This window comes from Leucopleurus acutus (assembly GCF_964270905.1).
Source record: "Leucopleurus acutus genome assembly, chromosome: X".
NCBI classification, from domain to species: Eukaryota; Metazoa; Chordata; class Mammalia; order Artiodactyla; family Delphinidae; genus Leucopleurus; species Leucopleurus acutus.
In genome coordinates this window covers 100078973-100097990 of record NC_139148.1, presented here as the reverse complement: position 1 = coordinate 100097990, position 19018 = coordinate 100078973, and the positions used below count along the sequence as shown (strand labels likewise).

The 19018-nt window shown below is 37.1% G+C and overlaps 1 protein-coding gene across 2 annotated transcripts in view; it reads right to left on the bottom strand.

The window, feature by feature from the left end:
* Positions 1-1024: 1024 nt before the first annotated feature.
* The window catches only part of PLS3 (plastin 3), an 89714-nt gene continuing 71720 nt past the window's right edge, over positions 1025-19018 (bottom strand). For both annotated transcript variants that reach the window (XM_082864843.1, XM_082864844.1), the window contains exons 6-16: positions 16918-16999; positions 15747-15912; positions 13911-14053; positions 11366-11461; positions 7544-7739; positions 6383-6461; positions 5442-5556; positions 5120-5253; positions 4345-4468; positions 4000-4124; positions 1025-2359 (exon numbers count right to left, since the gene is read on the bottom strand). In XM_082864843.1, coding sequence (XP_082720969.1) covers positions 2227-2359; positions 4000-4124; positions 4345-4468; positions 5120-5253; positions 5442-5556; positions 6383-6461; positions 7544-7739; positions 11366-11461; positions 13911-14053; positions 15747-15912; positions 16918-16999 — 1393 coding nt within the window. In that variant the 3' untranslated portion in view covers positions 1025-2226. The remainder of the gene's footprint in view (positions 2360-3999; positions 4125-4344; positions 4469-5119; positions 5254-5441; positions 5557-6382; positions 6462-7543; positions 7740-11365; positions 11462-13910; positions 14054-15746; positions 15913-16917; positions 17000-19018) is intronic.

Below are 19018 nucleotides of genomic sequence, written 5' to 3'. Positions count from 1 at the left end.
ACCATAGACCAAATGTTTGGGTCTCCTCCAAAATTCATATATTGAAACCTAATCTCCCAGTGTGATGGTATTAGGAGGTGGGGCCTTAAATTATAAGGGTGGAGTCATGAATGGGATTAGTGCCCTTATTAAAGAGCCTCCAGAGAGCTTCCTTGCCCCTGCCACCATGTGAGGCTACAGCTAAAAGACAGCCATCTATGAACTAGGAAGTGGGCCTTCAGCAGACAGTGAATCTGCCAGTGCCTTGATCTTGGACTTCCAGACTGCCTAACTGTGAGAAATAAATTTCTGTTATTTATGTCACCCAGTCTATGAATGGACTAACATATGGGACTAAACTTTTTTCCTTGGTCATCTATATTTTACTTTATTATATTTATTTATTTATTGCAAAAGCAGAATTGTCACATTTATCATTCTTTCATTTTATGTCTCTGGGGTTTGTATCATACTAAGAGAAGTCTTTCTTATTCTTAAGACTATAAATACAAAATATTTTATAGTATCACCATGCACTTCCTCAAAGGACTACATTTCATATTACTCATTCACACAAAACCTTGAAATGGTACCATGAACAACAGGTTGTCAACTAGGGATGATTTTGCTCTCACCATGGAACATTTGGCCAGGTCTGGAGACATATTTTATCTACACACTGGGGGTGTGCTACTGACATCTGTGGGTAGAGGCCAGGGATAGAGCTAAACCCCTGCAATGCACAGGACAGCTCCCTCCCACCTCCAACAAAGAATTATCCAGCTCAAAATGTCCATATGGTGATGAGGTTGAGAAAACCTAACGTAAACCATCTCTCTTCCCTGGTTGTTCTGATACCCACTGTTTCGATCTTCTGTATAAAATCAAACATTGAAAAGAGTGAATGAGATGGAAAAGAAAGAAAAAGGGAGAAATTGGATAAGGAAATTTTGGTAAGTTGGAGAAAACCATCTTACCCCACTGATCGTATCCTTAACTCAGTCAGCCCCTGTAATTCAGCTCCAAAAGCTTAAATTTAACAAACATCATTTTATAAAGTACACCAGAAAAAGAGTTAGAATATTGGAGGAAAAAACCTGGCAAACATTACTGGCATACTACTAAGGGACAGAAGCATGAAGAGACTAATTATTATGTAAATGCCTTTATTTGAACTAATACATTGCTACCAGATTACATCACTTTTCAGAGTTAGAGTAACATTGTGATCTTGAAAACTATAGCAAACAGCTTGACAAAGCAAGAGTACATTAAGTCCTACATATATGTTTATTTTTTAGTGACCACATCTCCTTGTCTTAGGTGTAAAATTAGAAAATTTATTATACACTTAGCATACTTGGCCTACCGTATCCTGCCTAAATTCTGAGCCCACTCTCTCCTCAAAAGTGTCATATTCAACAGCACTTTAAATCTAAAGAGAGAGTTTGATGATACAGGTTTTAAAACAAATAAGCATATATTGAACCAAGTGTTTTAAGACAAAACATGTCAATTGTTTACAGCTTCGGTGTGAGAGGGAAGATGGAAATTCAAGGTACATTTTTCTTCTACCTATAATGTATGTTTTTTACTTACTTGAAGACCCCTTAAAAAAAGTAGCAAAATCAGCAGTCTTATTTAATGTAATCAAAATATTCTTAAATGTACAAAAAAGGATCATGTAGAAAGAATACTGTAAAAAGATACTGATTTTTAAGAATAAACGAATATGAAAAGCTTCTATTACATTCTACACAGCCAGTTACTTCTGTAAATTTTCAGTACTAGAGAGATAAGCGAAGGATACTCATATCCAAATACCCTCTGACCACAGTTCTTGAATAAGAACTAGCATACTGGATGAAAAGCAGAATTATTGCCTAATAATATTCATATCCAATCATCTAAGCAAGTCCCAGGAGGTGGACATTCTAAGAGGGAAACAGAAACAGAGAGAAATACGTACAGCAATGGGAAACGTCAAGGGCAGCGATCTAGGAGGAGCGAGTAAATGATTTGGCTATGAGCACATTTCAGGTGGGCATGACAAATCCACCTTGACTACGGGAAAGAGGAGTTGTTATTAAAACTCTTTCCCCTGAGGGCTCCCATGATGAGCTTAGTCTTGTTAAAAGTCCTTTAAATAACCAATGGTTCCTTAAGCCATGAGCATTTCACCTGGAAATTGCTGACCTGCTAATCATGCACTCGGGAGCAAGGTTGTTTTTATTCAAATTGGTTATTTTACACTCTCTTCATTCCCCTGCCCATCAAGCATGCAAACACAGTCATGACCATCTTGGGCTTTACTTCCACAAGGTCTTCCGGGAGAGCATACACCCTGGCTCCAATTCTTCTAGCCATTGACACTGCGTACCTATTTTTGGAGGAAACAATAATTAAGGTGAAATTCTGGTCAGTCAAGGGCACAACATGAGACATCTATTTCCTCTTATATAATCATTTGTCTGGGACACAAAACTTCTATAGTGAAAGTTCAAATCAGAATGATTTCATTTTTCGTTATTTTGTTTTCTGTTTTATTTTGTTTGTGAGGTCACTTATAAGTGACACCAGATTTTTAAGCTCTACTATTTTGGGCTGATAATATTTATTCACTCTTTTTCTACAATATAAAATGAGAAATAATTTTGGAGCACTGATTTGATATGAAAAAAATAGTTTTCTAGAATATATAATTACCCAGATTGATATTCTCGTTGAGCATGTAATAAGATAATAGTAACTCTCATGAGATCTTAGAGATTTGGGGTGGAAAAAATTATGCCAGACGCAAAATACAAGTTGGTAGATGCAGTGAATACTTCCAAATATTCAAGGGAGGGGAGAGAGCCTACATGGTACATGGCCAGAGTGGCCGAAGCAAGGAATGCAAAGTGTAGAGAAAGGAAGGGAGAAAAGAACATGACATGTCCAGCTGGGGGAATCTGCAGGAGCTTCCCTCAATTAATACACAAGGCATTTCTAGGTGTTCTGTAACAGGAATCTTTAAAGATGATCAAGCATCTGGAAAAAGACACCTCAGGAGTTCTCTATAAATTATGGATATTAAATCTTTATCATATTACGCTACAAATATTTTTTTAAGGAGGGCAGAAATGACGTGCTTAACCACGAAGTTTTGCAGTAATGTTTCTTAGCTATCCTGTGAAGTCCAGCTGGGGGCTGATTTTCAGTGTGTACTGGGAAAGTTTTCATGGGTTACCCGTGAAACCAGATCACAGTCTAGGTCTTTGGAGAAGGGAAGAGACAGGTGGAAAAGACCTCAATACTGTTGAAACACAGGAAACTTTCAAGGCACAGTTCCACCTGAGGGTTTAGCATCCTACCCACTTAAGGGACCAAGATAATAAACTCAACATACATAGTAAATTGGTCTATGCACAGTAAGAGAGACATCACTAGATAATGTGTGTTAAAAGAGTGCGACAGAAGAATACTCTTATCAAAGGCATGGTTATTCTTAGCTCATCTTTCACTTGTGAGTTTGCAGCTAAGTTGCATTAAAACATACATTATTTCTGTAATCTACTAAAGCAACGACTGACTGAGCACCTACCTACTAGGTCAGGTGCAACGCTAGGCTCTTACAGATTTTATACATTTCAAAATCTCCAAGATAAGTATTATTATTATTTGCGGTACGCGGGCCTCTCACTGTCGTGGCCTCTCCCGTTGCGGAGCACAGGCTCCGGACGCGCAGGCTCAGCATCCATGGCTCACGGGCCCAGCCGCTCCGCGGCATGTGGGATCTTCCCAGACCAGGGCACGAACCCGTGTCCCCTGCATCGGCAGGCGGACTCTCAACCACTGCGCCACCAGGGAAGCCCTCCAAGGTAAGTATGATTGATCCTATTTTACTGATGAGGAATCTGAGGCTAGAAGAGGTTTCCCCCAGGTGACATCATTCTCAAGTGGCAGAACCTGAATGAGAATGCAGGTCTGCCTGACTATAACGCCTGTGCTCTTGCCAGGATATTATGCAGCATCCCTTACTTGGCATTATTGTGCTTGTCATCTTCTGTTAGATTGCCGCTCTTAACAAGGTCATAGTTTATGCAGCCTGGCTGGATGGCATCAATTAAATCCACAACTGCCAAACTGGAGCTGATCGTCTTGTCCTAGTGTAAAAGGACAATACATCTGAGAATTTCAATGTGTACAAATTAACGTGGATTACCTATATAAAGCTGCCAGAAACAAAGTCCAGTGAATTAAAAAAGAATCACGCCATTGGCCCAACAATGATTCTCACTCACAAAGAAACCAAAAGCTAGCCTTCCAAATTATAGATACTTTCTAGAGCAAACAGTGTTTAATAGTCAAACATGGAATTCTTACCTTAAAACTCTGAATGGAAGTTGATTTTCCAGCTTCACTCAATGTTCTGTTCACCCAGCTTACAATGATGTCATCATTAGCTTTCTGACCATCTCCAAGATCTTCCAGGACATTGAGGGTATATCTAAAAGAAGCAGAAGAAAAGGTCCTGATCTACTTCATGAGAAAAAATTCAATTAGAAAGATGCTTTATCTTTAATTTCTTCTCTTTAGGTTTAGATTTCATGGAAAGAGAGTTGCACTGTATGAAAAAAAAACAACCAACATTTCAAGTAGTAGTGGCTTGCCATTGAGCTGCCTTTTGCACTGGTGGGGGGAAGATTCTCAGTGCTTTAATGAGTAAGCCCAACAGTCTACTGCAGTCTCATTTTGTACTAGTCCAACCATGGTAAGGACTTAAAATAAGCTGTGCTTTGGCTGGTACCCAGTTATAATGAATGCTTTTCAGCATTACAGTTAAGAGATCTTTCTCAAATGTATACATGGGGTATTCATAATTTTTGCTATTTTTATTCACCGACACTGAATGAGGCTCAAGTCTGTCTGTCAGGCTTCCTATGCAAAAAGGGAAATAGTCACAGTTCTGCTGCCTCACTTTCAAGAAGCCATCTCTCATTGGCCATCCAACATATATTCATTACTTAAGCTCACTTCAGAGTCTAAACACAGAAATTTCAAAGATGTAGTCATCGATACATTTGCTTAAAAATAATAAGGACTAGATCACAGACCTGTATTACAGTGAAGCTTAAACAGCTAAAATTGTGTACCATACCTTCTCATCAGCTGCCAGACTAGAGCTAAAGTCAGGGTTTGGTTCCCATCATTCAGGTCTTGCCCTCCAATGCCAACCAGGGAGAATTTGGCAGGATGCTTCCCTAATTCAACAGCATAGTTGCAGTTTTCTAGCTGCAAACACACAAAAGCAAATGCTTAAAAGATTTTTCACTTGTTTAATCTGTATATGGACGTGTGCACAAAACTAAGACACAGTTCCTTTCCTTAAGAAGCTCAGAGCCAACGAGTTTCCCAAACAAAAGAAACAAATTGTGGATCAAAAGTCTGTAAGAAATACGTGCAGCAACCTAATTATCTACCTTTTTCATGTTGGCTCCAAGTTTCGGGTATGGAGGTTTATTCACCTTACTCCAGTCAACAGGAACTTTAATTCGTTCGTATAACTGTAAGATTACCAGGGCATCTTGCAGGTCACTAATGATTTAAAAAGAATTTGATCAATGCTTTCAGACAGCTGGGCCTATGTTTCCTTAAAAACAATAACACTACACTGTCAAACAAGATATATAAAACCATAGATAATACCCAAGACTCCTATTTTTTTAATCAATCTGTGCTGAAAGTAGAGCTAACACCATCCAATTCTCTTAAAAATATTTATTGAGAGTTTATCGTTTGAAAAGTACTGTTCTAGAAGCTGGGCACATAGGACAAAAATCCCTGGCCTTTAAATGAGAGAGAGAGAGAGAGAGAGAGAGAGAGAGAGAGAGAGAGAGGGAGGGAGGGAGGGACAGAGAGAGGGAAGAAACAAGTATATGGATAATATGATTTGGGGTGTATTTAATTGCTATAAAAAAAAAAAAGAACGAGGTTAGGGGTTAGGTAGTGGTAGGTGGTGGTCAAGATCTGAATCAGTGGCTTGAATATAGCAAGGGAATAACGCATTAGATGTGGCAAAGAACATTCCGGGCTGAGAGAACAGTGAGTACAAAGGCTTCAAGGCATCATGGATGGTCTGCTTAAGGCACCCTCTGGTCTCTGTTTCAAAATATAAATATCTGTTCCCTACGGTGTTAGAAAGACGTTTATACATTCTTTCACTTAATGTTAATGATCATGTAAAGAAATAATCTGGGCTTTTGTGTATTTGGAAATGAAAATGGGAGTCACCACTCAACATTTTCCAATATAAGTAATATGCTACAAACTAACATTTAGGAAAGGTTTAGAGCTGTAATTATTTGTGTAGCGTCCATTCATGATGTTCATAACTGTTTACAATAGCAGTAGGAAGGCTTACGCATAGAGATGGTTTACATGGGGATTAACACCAAGAGAGTTCATCCAGTTACGGAAGGTTCTTTCTTCACGAGTTTCTCCTATTAAAAATATTCACAATGTTTATATATTCATTAAATACCTTGTATATGTGCATATAACATCAACCCACATATAAGATTATTTTATTTCTTCTTTACAGATCTAGAGCTTTTTCTCCATTGTGAGTCTCTAAGCAGCCTCTCTAAATACATTCTCTCTAGATACATGCTTCTTTTTTAAACTGGATGAATTTATTTTAAAAGTAAAGAATACAACCTTATTAATAACCAGTTAAGCAATTTAGAGGTGTATGAAGTTTTTAAAATCTCCTCCTCTGTCTAATCCTCCTCCAGTATCTCCCCAAATCCCCATACCTCTAAAGTAACTGATGTTATCAGTTTAGTTTTTATTTTAAAAATTTGCTAGGGTCATATCATATAAACCTCTATACTCATATTAATCTACATCTTCCCTCTACCCATTTAACAAATACTAAACTACATATATGTACTCCTTTTACATGCCTATATTAGAGCAACAAATTATTTGAAACTTCAGAAGCATAAAATTTAAAGATTTTATAGTAATGATAGTAGACATGCAATGAACTACTATTTACATTTGTTAATTTTTAAGTACTATATTTCATGCATATATAATCTGGCAAAGGTAAACTCTGCCTTTCCTGAACTTAAGCGAATAATTACCATGCATTATTATTATTTTTTGAGTAGGTTAAGTGTGAAAGGAACTGGGGCCAGTTTCAGTTAGTCTGACTGGAAGAATGAAACATAAATATTGTAAATTTATAAATTTTGTGCAAATGTGTGTAAATTTTATGCATATAGGCATTTTTCTGTTGAGAGGTTTAAAAAGTGACCTAATTCTAAAATATTAAAATAAAACATTGGTTTACTAAGTGGCCTTAAACTAAGTGACCCTAGGCTAGCTTACTTTAAAAGTTCCCTTGTATCATTCCTTTCTATCAGCTGCCACTTTTTACTCAGCCCTTGGGACTACTTCTAGCAGATGGTTGCTAAAGGCGATAAGGAAACTTATTAAAGTCAAGATTATGAAATCACTGTGGCCTATGTATTTCTACTCTGTAGTCCCAAACATAATTTAAGAAACCTTTAGTTACCTTCTAATAGAGTCCAGTCAATATCCTGGTTCTCTGGCTTAGTTAGTGCCGGGTATTTATTAAACAGGTTAGCCACAAAGGCTAAGTTCAGTTTGGGGTTTCCACTGACGACATCAGCAGGGGTAACAAACTGTCTGCAACCTAATTTGTCTGCTTGTTGAAGCATGCTCTCGGCTCTCTTCAAATCATCTGTTTCCTGTTGAAGTAAAATAAGAAGACATTTTTTAAAAGACCATACTAAAAATATAGAAATGTTTTCCTACAATGGTAGGCTGGGTATACAGTTCTGTTTTCTCTTAGTCAATATATGGTACTTATTGTTTTGAATGCAAAAAAAAAAAAAAAAAAAAAAGTTGGCTGTGCTGGATATGCAGTACCTTGAAAATACCCTAGATGGCACCAGATCGTATATCTAAGGACAGAATACATTTAACTCAATAGAGATTACATCTCTCATGGCAAAATTCATCAAGAAAAAAGCAAAACCTGTTCAGATTTTTAAATTAAGCCCTAAAGAAGGTGTAAGGCTGAAAAAGATGATGGAATTATGAGAAAATATTTTAAAAATAATAATCAGGGATACCAGGTTCCGATAATTTTATTTCAAGTTTAAATTGCATATTTTAAATCGTTGTTTTTCTCTTCAACTATTTTTTCTTTGTTTTATTTTACTTTTCCACCCGGGAAGCAAAGTTGTCCATTTCTGTAAAAAAAAAATACTTACTTTCAACTAATTCCTAGGACTCCTAACTTTTCTTCTTCTCCATTTTGCCTTTTTTTTCTTCTGGAAAGATGCATGCTGATCTCTTGACTAACGTATGGTTTGGTGAAGATTTTTAAGTTATAGATCTGATGATTTCAGACCAATGTAAAAATAGTTTCCCAGGTGCTCACCATTCCCACCTCCCACCAATAAAAGTTCCTCCTCCTGGAGCTGCAGGAGAAACAGTTGCTTTTGGATTATTCCTTTCTAGTGACCTGCCCTCCAGACTGTTCTTGGCAGCTACAACAGACATCTCCACCCCAGTCTACCCCAGGACAAAAGTAGCTCTTCTGGAAAACAGTGTCATGTGAAAAGAAAAGGGATTTTATAACTGGGAGGAAAAAATAGAGAAAGGGAACTTGAGGAATGTTACTTCTAAACCAACACGGTGCATGCAGATTGTATAGTTTGAGAGTCTTAACTCTGTCTTTAATGGGTGGTGGTACCTTTAGTTTTTTAATCTCCAGTGAGGTGCCTTGACTGTCTGGGACTCCAGAACAATGTGTATTTATTGTGTTACCCTTCTCTGTTACCATCTGCAGAGCAATCAGTAACCACGAGCAGATGGGCAATTGAGTGGGATTCAGCCTTTCTTCAGGACTCTCTGTGAGCCTAGTGACTTCCTCTCACAGAGCCTATTTTATTTCTTGTAACCTATCAGTTGTTACTTTAATGCCTCTGGTTTATGCTATTTACCATCTTTATTTTAAAATCCCTTATGTATTGATCATCTTGGCATTCCTAAACAAAAAGCATTGATAATATTGGAATAGAAGGAAGCTTTAAAATAGCCCAAAATTTAAAAAATTCAAATAGTTAAATACATTGTAGAATAGTGAAACAAAAAATAATCAAATAAAAAATATACATATGCAAAAAAGAACTTCAGCCCATACCTCACATCATATTCAAAATTAACCCCAAACACACACACACACAAATGTATAAACCCAACACTATAAATCTAAAACCCAAATGTAAAACTAAATGTAAAACCCCAAACTATAAAACCTCTAGGAGAAAACATAAGGAGAAATGCTTGTGACCTTGTGTTAGGCTAAAAGTTTTTAGATACAACACCAAAAGCATGATTCGTAAGAGAAAAAAAATAACTAAATCTGACTTTGTCCAAATTAACAACGTCTGTTCTTTGAAAAACACCGGGACTAAATATTTGCAAATCACATATCCAATAAAGGACTTGTATTCAAAATATATAAAACACTCAAAACTTGACAAGAAGAAAACAAACAATGCAATTAAAATGGGTAAAGTGTTTAAACAAAGATATATGGATGGCAAATAACTACGTGAAAAGATGTTCAGCATCACTTGTCATTAGGGAAATGCAAATTAAAATCACAATGAGACACCTCTACACCTGTTAAAATGATTCATGTTTAACCACACTAAGGTGTCAGTGAGCATGTGGACGTACTGGTACTTTCACGTCCTGCTGGCGGCAATGTGCAAAGGTACAACTACTTTGGAAAACAACTTGGCAGCTCCTTAAAAAAGTTAAACACACACATACCACACTACCCAGCCATTCCACTCCTAGGTATTTACCCAAGATAAATGAATGCGTATATGCATACAAAGACTTGTATATGAATGTTCAGAGCAGCTGTATTTGTAATAGCCCCAAACTGGAAACAATTCAAATGTTCATCAACAGGTGAATGGGTAACAAATTATAGTATATCCATTCACTGGACTATTATTCAGCAATAAAATAGGAATGAATTTATGATACATGCAACAACATGGATGAATCTCAAAATAATTATGCTGAGTGAAAGAAGCTAGATAAAATAAGAATACATACTGTATGATTCCATAAAATTCTCAAAAATTCAAACTAAACTGAAAGAAAGTAAATCAGTGGTTGCCTGGGATGGAGGAGTATGGGGGCAGGGAGGAATTACAAAGGATCATGAGGAAACTTGATGTGGTGATGGATGGATATATATATATATATATATATATACCCCTAAAGAAGATATGACTGAAAAAGGTGAAGGACACTGAGAAACAAGGGGAAAAGCAAGAGGAAAGGCTCAGAGGTAAAATGAGTGTGTGTGTGGTGGGTACAGAGTAGTGGGAAATTGCACTGGTATAGCAGGGCCTTACATGATCAGCAGAACATTTCGGATTGAACTCTAGAGTCAACGGGGAAACCTTGAAGGATTCTGAGGAGGTAAGAGACAATGAAGGGAGTGCTTTAAGATCAACTAGGGAGGAGTGATAGAGACAGCTCCCTTAGTGCACAAGAGGGCCCCTTGTTCGTGCCAAGAGTGACCTGAACTGAAGAATTTCACAGTTAAAACCAGACAGAAATATAAGCACTACAAAGTCAGTTACAAATTCAGTTCTGATAAGGGCAGCATAAATGGTTTAGCCAGTGTAATCCACTCAATCCTACTGTGAAATATGCTAGAAATGTGGATTTTTAAAAACCAGCAGAATACATTCCACATCTAATGAGTACTAGCAACAACAGGATCCTAGAAAGTTGGGACTAAATAGTCTAGGCCAACTCTTTACTTCATGTATGAACAAAGTGAAATCCAATTTCGGGAAGGAACTTGTCCAAGGTCATTGAACAAATAAGTGATGCAATCAGGGAACATGTTCCGTGACAGTAATTCCCCAAACTGGATTTCAGGGAGCAGCAGTTTGTAAACATATTCACATTACTCTCAACACAGGAATATTACAGATGCATATATGAATATGTAGTCATTAAATCTATCACTGTGATTGTAATCCAAATACTTGGAAAACGTTAGTCTCTAGTGCTTATTTCCCCACACTTGCTTTGAATATTTTATGCCATCCATATGAACCAATGCCACCATAATTACAGAACTCACGAATAAACTGTTAACATAAATCAAAGCGTCTTTCTGTCTGAATTACACCTACAGTAATAAATTTTAAAATAATGCTTAAAATTGTCAGCACCACAACATGCAATTATAAAAATTCTTGTTATTTATAAGAAATTGACAACAACTTTGTAAGCTTGTAGAATTCAAAAGAACACCTATACTTACATTGAAACCTGACATGTTAATATCTATCCGTGGTTCACCTTCCTTTTGTCCTTTTGGTGCAATTTGATTGAGAAGATGAAAATAGGCTTTGGAATCCTACAAATGAATTGAAAATGTCAGTGAGATCACATTTATAAAGAATGAATGTATCCTATTGTCCCATGTTTGGAAGGATACTTGCATCGGATTTTGTGAGAATGTACGACACAAATCTCTATCTTCTAATTTAACAGCTCCTTTCCCCAGAAAAGTCCACTTTTCTGGCCTGAGGTCTGCCTTGAATATGGATGAACTGGATTTTGTCATGACTTTACAATTTATTGAAGTCATCAATACAATAATGCTAGTAAACACGTAACTAGTTCTGTACCTTCACTGAGTTACTGAAGTCAATAAGCTTGATAGATAAAACAAGCAAGAGAAAAAAGTAGGACAGGAGAAATCCAGGAAGCATAGGGAAAGAAAAAATAAACAGGTTACATCATTACAAAGCACAATATGTATATACCATAAGGTATGGAGAAGAGATTAGCTGTGTTAAAGATGTACTTAAATGACAAAAATTTTAAAACGAGTAACACTTGAGGTGGTGAAATAACATTAAACCCTTAATTATCTGAATATATTTAACCAAACAAGCTTCTCTTTGTTTAAGCCCCTGAACTCTTTCATCACTTGAACACTTTCACTTGGAATCCCAATACCTAAAACAAAATGGCATTGCTCATACGGGGTGTGCGCTGGGTGAATGCAGGCTGTGTGGACACTGCACAGAACAAAACGTGAAAACCACTGTACCAAGTGCAAACACTTATGAGGGTCTTCAACACACATGTCAAATTGTACCAGAGGACAGGAACTGGAGTGAAGATTCCTTAATCATGTTATATTTGAAGATCACCTTCCCAGCTATGACAGTTTTCTATTACTAGGCCTTGACAGTCCAGACAGATTATAAAGGAATGTTTCTTGTGGTAAACCCTACGGATTATGTGCATCTTAATCCCCTGGAGAAGTTGTTCAATATGGAGATTGCTGGATCCAACCTCAGACCTACCAAGCACAGATCTCTGGGAGCTGCCCGGAGAGCTGCATCTTAAATGAGCCACCCCAATAAGTTTGATACACTCGCCAGAAACGATTCTAAGATCGGGGAGAATCAGGTGAGTGAAAGCCACTTCAGAGCAATTCATGGAATGCAAACCCAGATCATACCATTAGTGGGCATAGGGGTTATCTCCTTCCAAGGAGTAGTGCATTACAGTTGTGAAAGTGCTTTCGCTTACAATTACCTACTAAAGGTGCAGAAACAATTCATAATCTAACCCTATGTACTTGAGAAAGACAGGTAAAGAGCAGACCCCACAGAGTCTGTACTTACTACCCTGAAAAGGGGCTGTACAGGTGAAAATCTGAACTTGAACATACATTACCTAACAATCCTCTGCTTTTTAAAAATATTCAAAGCAGAATATTTTTTTTAAAAATGTTCATTTGTATATAAGATTCCCTTTTATACATTTAAATTATGTGCTCCGAACATAAAATACATTTATGAATGGTTTTTGGGAACATATCTAATGTGTAAAGCAAAATATAGCTGGCTAAGCATGTTGCATAAATTAAAAGAAGAGGTGGGGTCAGTTGGTTTTATAATTTTGGGGCCATCCTTAATTTTCACTGATGAAATCAGTAATGCAAATATATCCCATTACTTTCTCTCACCACTGAATAAACTGATGTGGTCACAGACTATTTTCACAGCCCTATTGGCCAGTGACATCTGGTGAAGATCCTTGAGTTTGTTCCCTGTGTTCCAACATCCGGATTTTGGAGAGTCGAGTTGGTTAATGAGAATGCCAAGATATCTGCCCTGGTGATTTTGGCCCTGTCTCCCCGAGATGCCAGAGGCAACGTGTGGTAAATGAATGCTACCGATGTCTCCCGCCCTTGCGAGTTTTCCCTAGTGCTTGTGGTGAGCAGTGAGTGCCAAAATTCAACTCAACGCAAGAAATCTTTGTGGGTCTTTTATGTGCCAGGTGTTGTGTTAGAGGTGGGCTTTAGTAGGAGGGCGGTAATGCAAGGGCGGGGGCTGAGGTAGGAGACACAGACATAAATAAAAGTATGTAACTACCCTCAAGAACTCAGTGCCTGAAGGAGGGAGCACATGACAGAAGGAGACAGGGAATCCTGAGGCCCTTTCTCTTCCAGGTCTTTACTAAAAGGTACACTGAGGCCTGGGAAAGGCAGTTAGCAACAGAAGAGTCATGACTGCCTGTCCTTTCGTACTCCATGTTGAACAGTAGGTAGAATAGAAAATGTTAGGACTATAATATAATACTTTTTACCCCTTTCCGCAAAATGAAAGCTAGACTTGGCGCTAGTGCTCCTTACTTGGCTCCATCTCTCTACTGAAATCTACCGTCAGGGCCAAGAGGCAACAAGGCTGGGTGATAAACTCATAGGAATGACCCCCTCCTTTAAGCTGGCATGAAATCTCCCGAGTCGTTATATTCCCCCAAAGTGTCGATAACTGCACAGTTACCTTGATGTCAGCACTAAAATTGTTGATTTTCTGCCAGCCTGAGTTTTCCAAATGAAAGTTTGCCCATCTAAGCAGAAGCTCTTCTGGAGATAATTTCATAAGCTCCTCCAAGGTCTCACCGTCTCGAAGTAAAGCAGCCAAGGCTATAAGGAAAAAACCCACAACCAATATATTCCATGTAACAGTTATTACAAGTTTATTGAGTCTTTTGACACTTTAGTAAGTAAGTAAGAGAGGTACTAAAAGTACTGTGACCTAGTGCCTGGTTTTCAGGTACTCACAGTCTAATAACAAAGATAAATAAAAGTAGATAATTATGATACAGATAGAAACACTGTATTATGAGAATACAAGGCAAATATATATTATAACATATTCTTTATTATTCTTCACATTCCAAATACCAAATGTTCTAGCTTTTAAGTTGAACATTTTCACATTATGTCATATATTTACATAAATTGTTCTTAAATAATATTAAAATCAGAGACTTGGGGGAGTATGTTTAAAATTTTGGAGCCCTTTACTTAACCTTTTGATTAAACGAGTATACAAACCCTAAGGTATTTATATTTAAGTATAACTAATTAACTCTTGAAGTGTTAACCCTACTTTTAAAGGAATAGAATTCAACTTTACATTTTCTATAGCATCTAACATGTAAAGGCTGCTCAATAATTTTTTGTTGTTGAATTGAATGCCTAGAAGAAGCCAAGGGTTTTTTGATAAATATTCCCAGAGGTAAGAGGTAGAAGCTTGGGTGTCTGTACAGAGCACTGTCTAAATTCAAGCACTGTTTTATGAAGAAGTTGTGTAGTCCTTATGCAATAACTACCTCCCATAAGATAAAAGGAGATTTACATTGAACAAGACTGAAACTGCCTGACTTCCAAAGAGGTCTAAGCGATACCTCTAACAGGGAAATTTCATCTTTCATGGACTCTGCTTCATGCCATGTCACTCTGGCACTGAGGGATTTAAGCAAGGGCAGAGGTAACATTCTTACTTGTGCAGAAGCCTCTGCTCAGAAGAGGCCAGCAATTAGAAAAATTTTATTTGTTTAAATATAGGCCCCTTTGAGTGGATTGAAAGTGTAAGTGTAATAAAGTTTTGGATAAATGTGCAAAATAAGACTGTTGACAGGCATTGTGAGACCCTGAAATACTGAGAACCCCCAGTATATATTCTTCCCCCAAAGTAACTGAGGATTGATATGGTGATTTCCAGAAGAAAATGTGAATATTTGGAGTGATGCTTAATATTTTAAACTTCAAAAGGAGAGGATAATGTAGTACTTCCGAGCACCCCAGAACCATTGTATTGCATATGCTTATATATCCTAGAAGTCTATGATGTGATATCAAAACCTATCCTATAAGAATGATGCTTCTGCTAATTCAGGAAACATGAGACCACCAGGGGCAATTTAGAATAGTTTTGAAGAGGCCTAAATCTATGATAGAATAGAAAAGGTATGGAAAATAATAGGAGATGGTGTGCAGCAGTGGAGCTGAGGGTGGTGATGGGGTGGGGACTGTGTGGTCAGAGCAGAAAAGAATACATATTAAGTTTGGGGACTTTGGGCAAGTTCCTTAAACTCTCTGTGCTTTCGTGCCTTTATTGTACAATGAATTCTAAAGTGCCAGACAAATGTTAATTACTACTAAAGAAGAAAGTTATAATTAGGCTATTTTCCTGAATAACACTATAACATTACCTTATGTTTAATTCTAGTTATCATCTAATCACCTCAATTAAGTGAAAGCATGACAGTCTGCATGACTAGAAAAAAATAACCAATAAACAACTTTCAAAATTATGACTGTGTTCCATTACCTTCATTCCTGCTTAATTCAATGTCAGCAAACAAACCGATCTTAATGATCTGCCAAAGCAGTCCCAAAACCAGATGAGGTTTCCCAGCCCGCAAATCTTCTGCACCAATATTCACAACGTGACACCCAATGGCAGAAGCAGAGTTCAGTGCCAAGTTCAAGTTTTCCTGCAAGACAGCCAATTTACAACACTTACTTCTTAACCTTTCTGCGTTTTTGCAGTCTATTTCTCCCTTCACTGAAAATAACACTCAGCAAGGAAATTATATCTTAATTTTACCCATACGTGATCCACAGAAAGCAATATCCAGGCTTTGGTATTAAAAGCATAGCTAGGGTCTTCCCTGGTGGTCCAGTGGGTAAGACTCTGCGCTCCCAATGTAGGGGGCCCGGGTTTGATCCCTGGTTGGGGAACTAGATCCCACATGCATGCCACAACTACGAGTCTGCATGCCACAACTAAGAAACCCACGTGCCACAACTAAACATGCCTCAATGAAGTTCCTACGTGCCGCAACTAAGACCTGGTGCTGCCTAAATAAATAAATATTAAAAAAAAAAGCATAGCTAAAACAAATCTAGCCTCATTGTTATTGTCTTTTTCAGATTTACAGGGGAAGTTAACTTGGTATTTTTATTTGGTCCCTTCTTAAGGACACTGACACTAAAGGGAAAGGCTGAGTTACTAGAGTAAGGATATCCATATGGGTTAAGTGTCGTATTTCTAAAAATGCCTAAATGAGAGGTCTATTGAAAACACCTGAGAGTTCTAGAAGTTCTCCATCTCCACATCCCGAGATGCTCTTGCCTGAGGGAATTTTGCTATCTAACAGTCTAATACTCACTAAATGGAAAATAAAAGCCCTTTGTTCTTTAAGCATGCTAATTAATTAAGAGCTTATTTCTGTATGTTTGAACACAAAATGCAATGAAAAGAACACAGAACTGCTTCGCAGTTAGACCTGGATTTGAACTTTACTTCCAGCAGCAACGTCAGTACAGCTCAGAAGCCTTTCTGAGTCTCAGTTTCTCTTTTCTATGAAATCTGGAACAATCCTCAACTCAGACTTGTTATAAGAATTAAATGAGAAGATGATAGGTGCAGAGCCTATGGTCTGTAGAACAGGTCCTCAAACAGTAGTTTCATGGAAGGAGGGGAGAATGGTGCATACCTGAATGATGAAGGGTGTAAGTTTCTTCTTGTTGATTGCTCTCTCATCAATTGTATCAGGAACTGAAAGGTTGATCATTTTACTGAAACAAATTTTGAAATGAGTTGACTTATTTTAAAATAATCTTTAATATACACAAATACTGTAAGGCTTATTATAACATGTCTCTCATATAATCTGAAAAAAAATGCAACATATGACTTTTAACATGTTGATCTCAAAAAAACTATACATATAAAAATGCTCATAAAAAAGACCAAAGTATTTACAGTAGTTGAGTATTTCTGAGTTGGGCATTAGGGTATACTGTCTTATTTAATTTTTTGTAACTTCCACATTCTTTTAGAAAAATGAATTACTCGGATATTAAAAAAAACTTTATTGAATAAATATTAAAAACAGATAATATCGCACATTGAAACTGAATCTCTCTTCTAGATTACACAATGCACAATTAAAACGACCATTTATCTACAAAGAGGTAAAATTAGTTGAGCATGAGTTTCTTTCATTCACCAAATACTTATTGAGTGCCTAGATGATGTACCAGGTACTATATTTGGTGCTGGAAATACAGTGATAATACAGAGAGAAAGAAAAGTTATCTTAATTAGGTTAGAATCTGACTTAGGAAGAATCTCATTTGGTAAAATTTGGAGTTAGAGTCTAACATCTTAGATGTTTATAATACTGCCCTAAAACAAGTTATTCTGCATAGGGAAAACCATGCTTCTTTCCATGCAAAATTTAAATATTAAATAAATAGTACCATATGAGTCTCTATATTAAAACATATTGGGAATATCTCTTTACAGCCGATAAGTGGCAAGTAAGGGGATATTTCACATTTTTAAAATCAGCTTTTCAAACAACCAAAATGATCTTACTGAAAGAAAAAAGAATTTTATATATTGTACACTGTCATCAGAAATATACCCATTGCACTGTTCTAAGTGCTCTCTATATAGTCACTTAAAGCTCACAACAGCCCTGTGAGGCAAGTACAATAATATGGGGATCATAATGGATGGATCCTGAAATGCAAAGTGATCAAGTACCTTTTATTTATTAAAAAAATTCTTCCCTATTATGGTTTATTACAGGATATTAAATATAGTTCCCTGTGCTATATGGTAGGACCTTATTGTTTATCTATTTTATATATAGTATATTTTATATATAGTGTGTATCTGCTAATGCAAAACTCCTAATTTCTCTCTTTCTCCCCCTTTCCCCTTTGGTAACCATAAGTTTATTTTCTATGTCTGTGAGTCTGTTTCTATTTTGTACATAAGTTCATTTGTATCATTTTTTTTAAGATTCCACATATAAGTGATATCATGTGGTATTTTACTTTCTCTGTCTGACTTACTTCACTCAGTATGACAATCTCTAGGTCCATCCATGTTGCTGCAAATGGCATAATTTCATTCTTTTTTATGGCTGAGTAGTACTCCATTGTGTATATGTGCCACATCTTCTGTATCCATTCCTCCGCTGATGGACATTTAGGTTGCTTCCATGTCTTGGCTATTGTAAATAGTGCTGCTGTGAACATTGGGGTGCATGTATCTTTTTGACTTACTGTTTTCTCCAGACATATGCCCAGGAGTGGGATTGCTGGATCATATGGCAACTCTATTTTTAGTTTTTTAAGGAACCTCCACAGTATTTTCCATAGTGGCTGCACCAATTTACATTCCCACCAACAGTGTAGGAAGGTTCAAAGGGGTCAGTATCTTGATTGCAGCTATTGATACATAGCTACTGAGTGGCAGAGCCTGAATAGGAACCGGGCAGACTGATTATGGAGCATGCTCTTAACCACTGTACGTCACTGCCTCAAAAAAGAGTTGTGTTCACTGACAAACTGTTGATAATCTTATATCATTTCTGCCAAGACACTGTTGGGTCTGGGGCAGCAGGAGTGACAAATGCATTTTCCAGAAATAAGTAATTGGAGGGTGAAAAGTGACGAGTGGCCTGTTTTTCTCTTTTGGAACCTATGGTACTTGAGAATAAAGAGATGCTGACATAAAAAGTTCAACTAAGATGTATTGTTTAGCTTACTCAGTGGAGAGAAGAAACTGGAAGCTGAGAG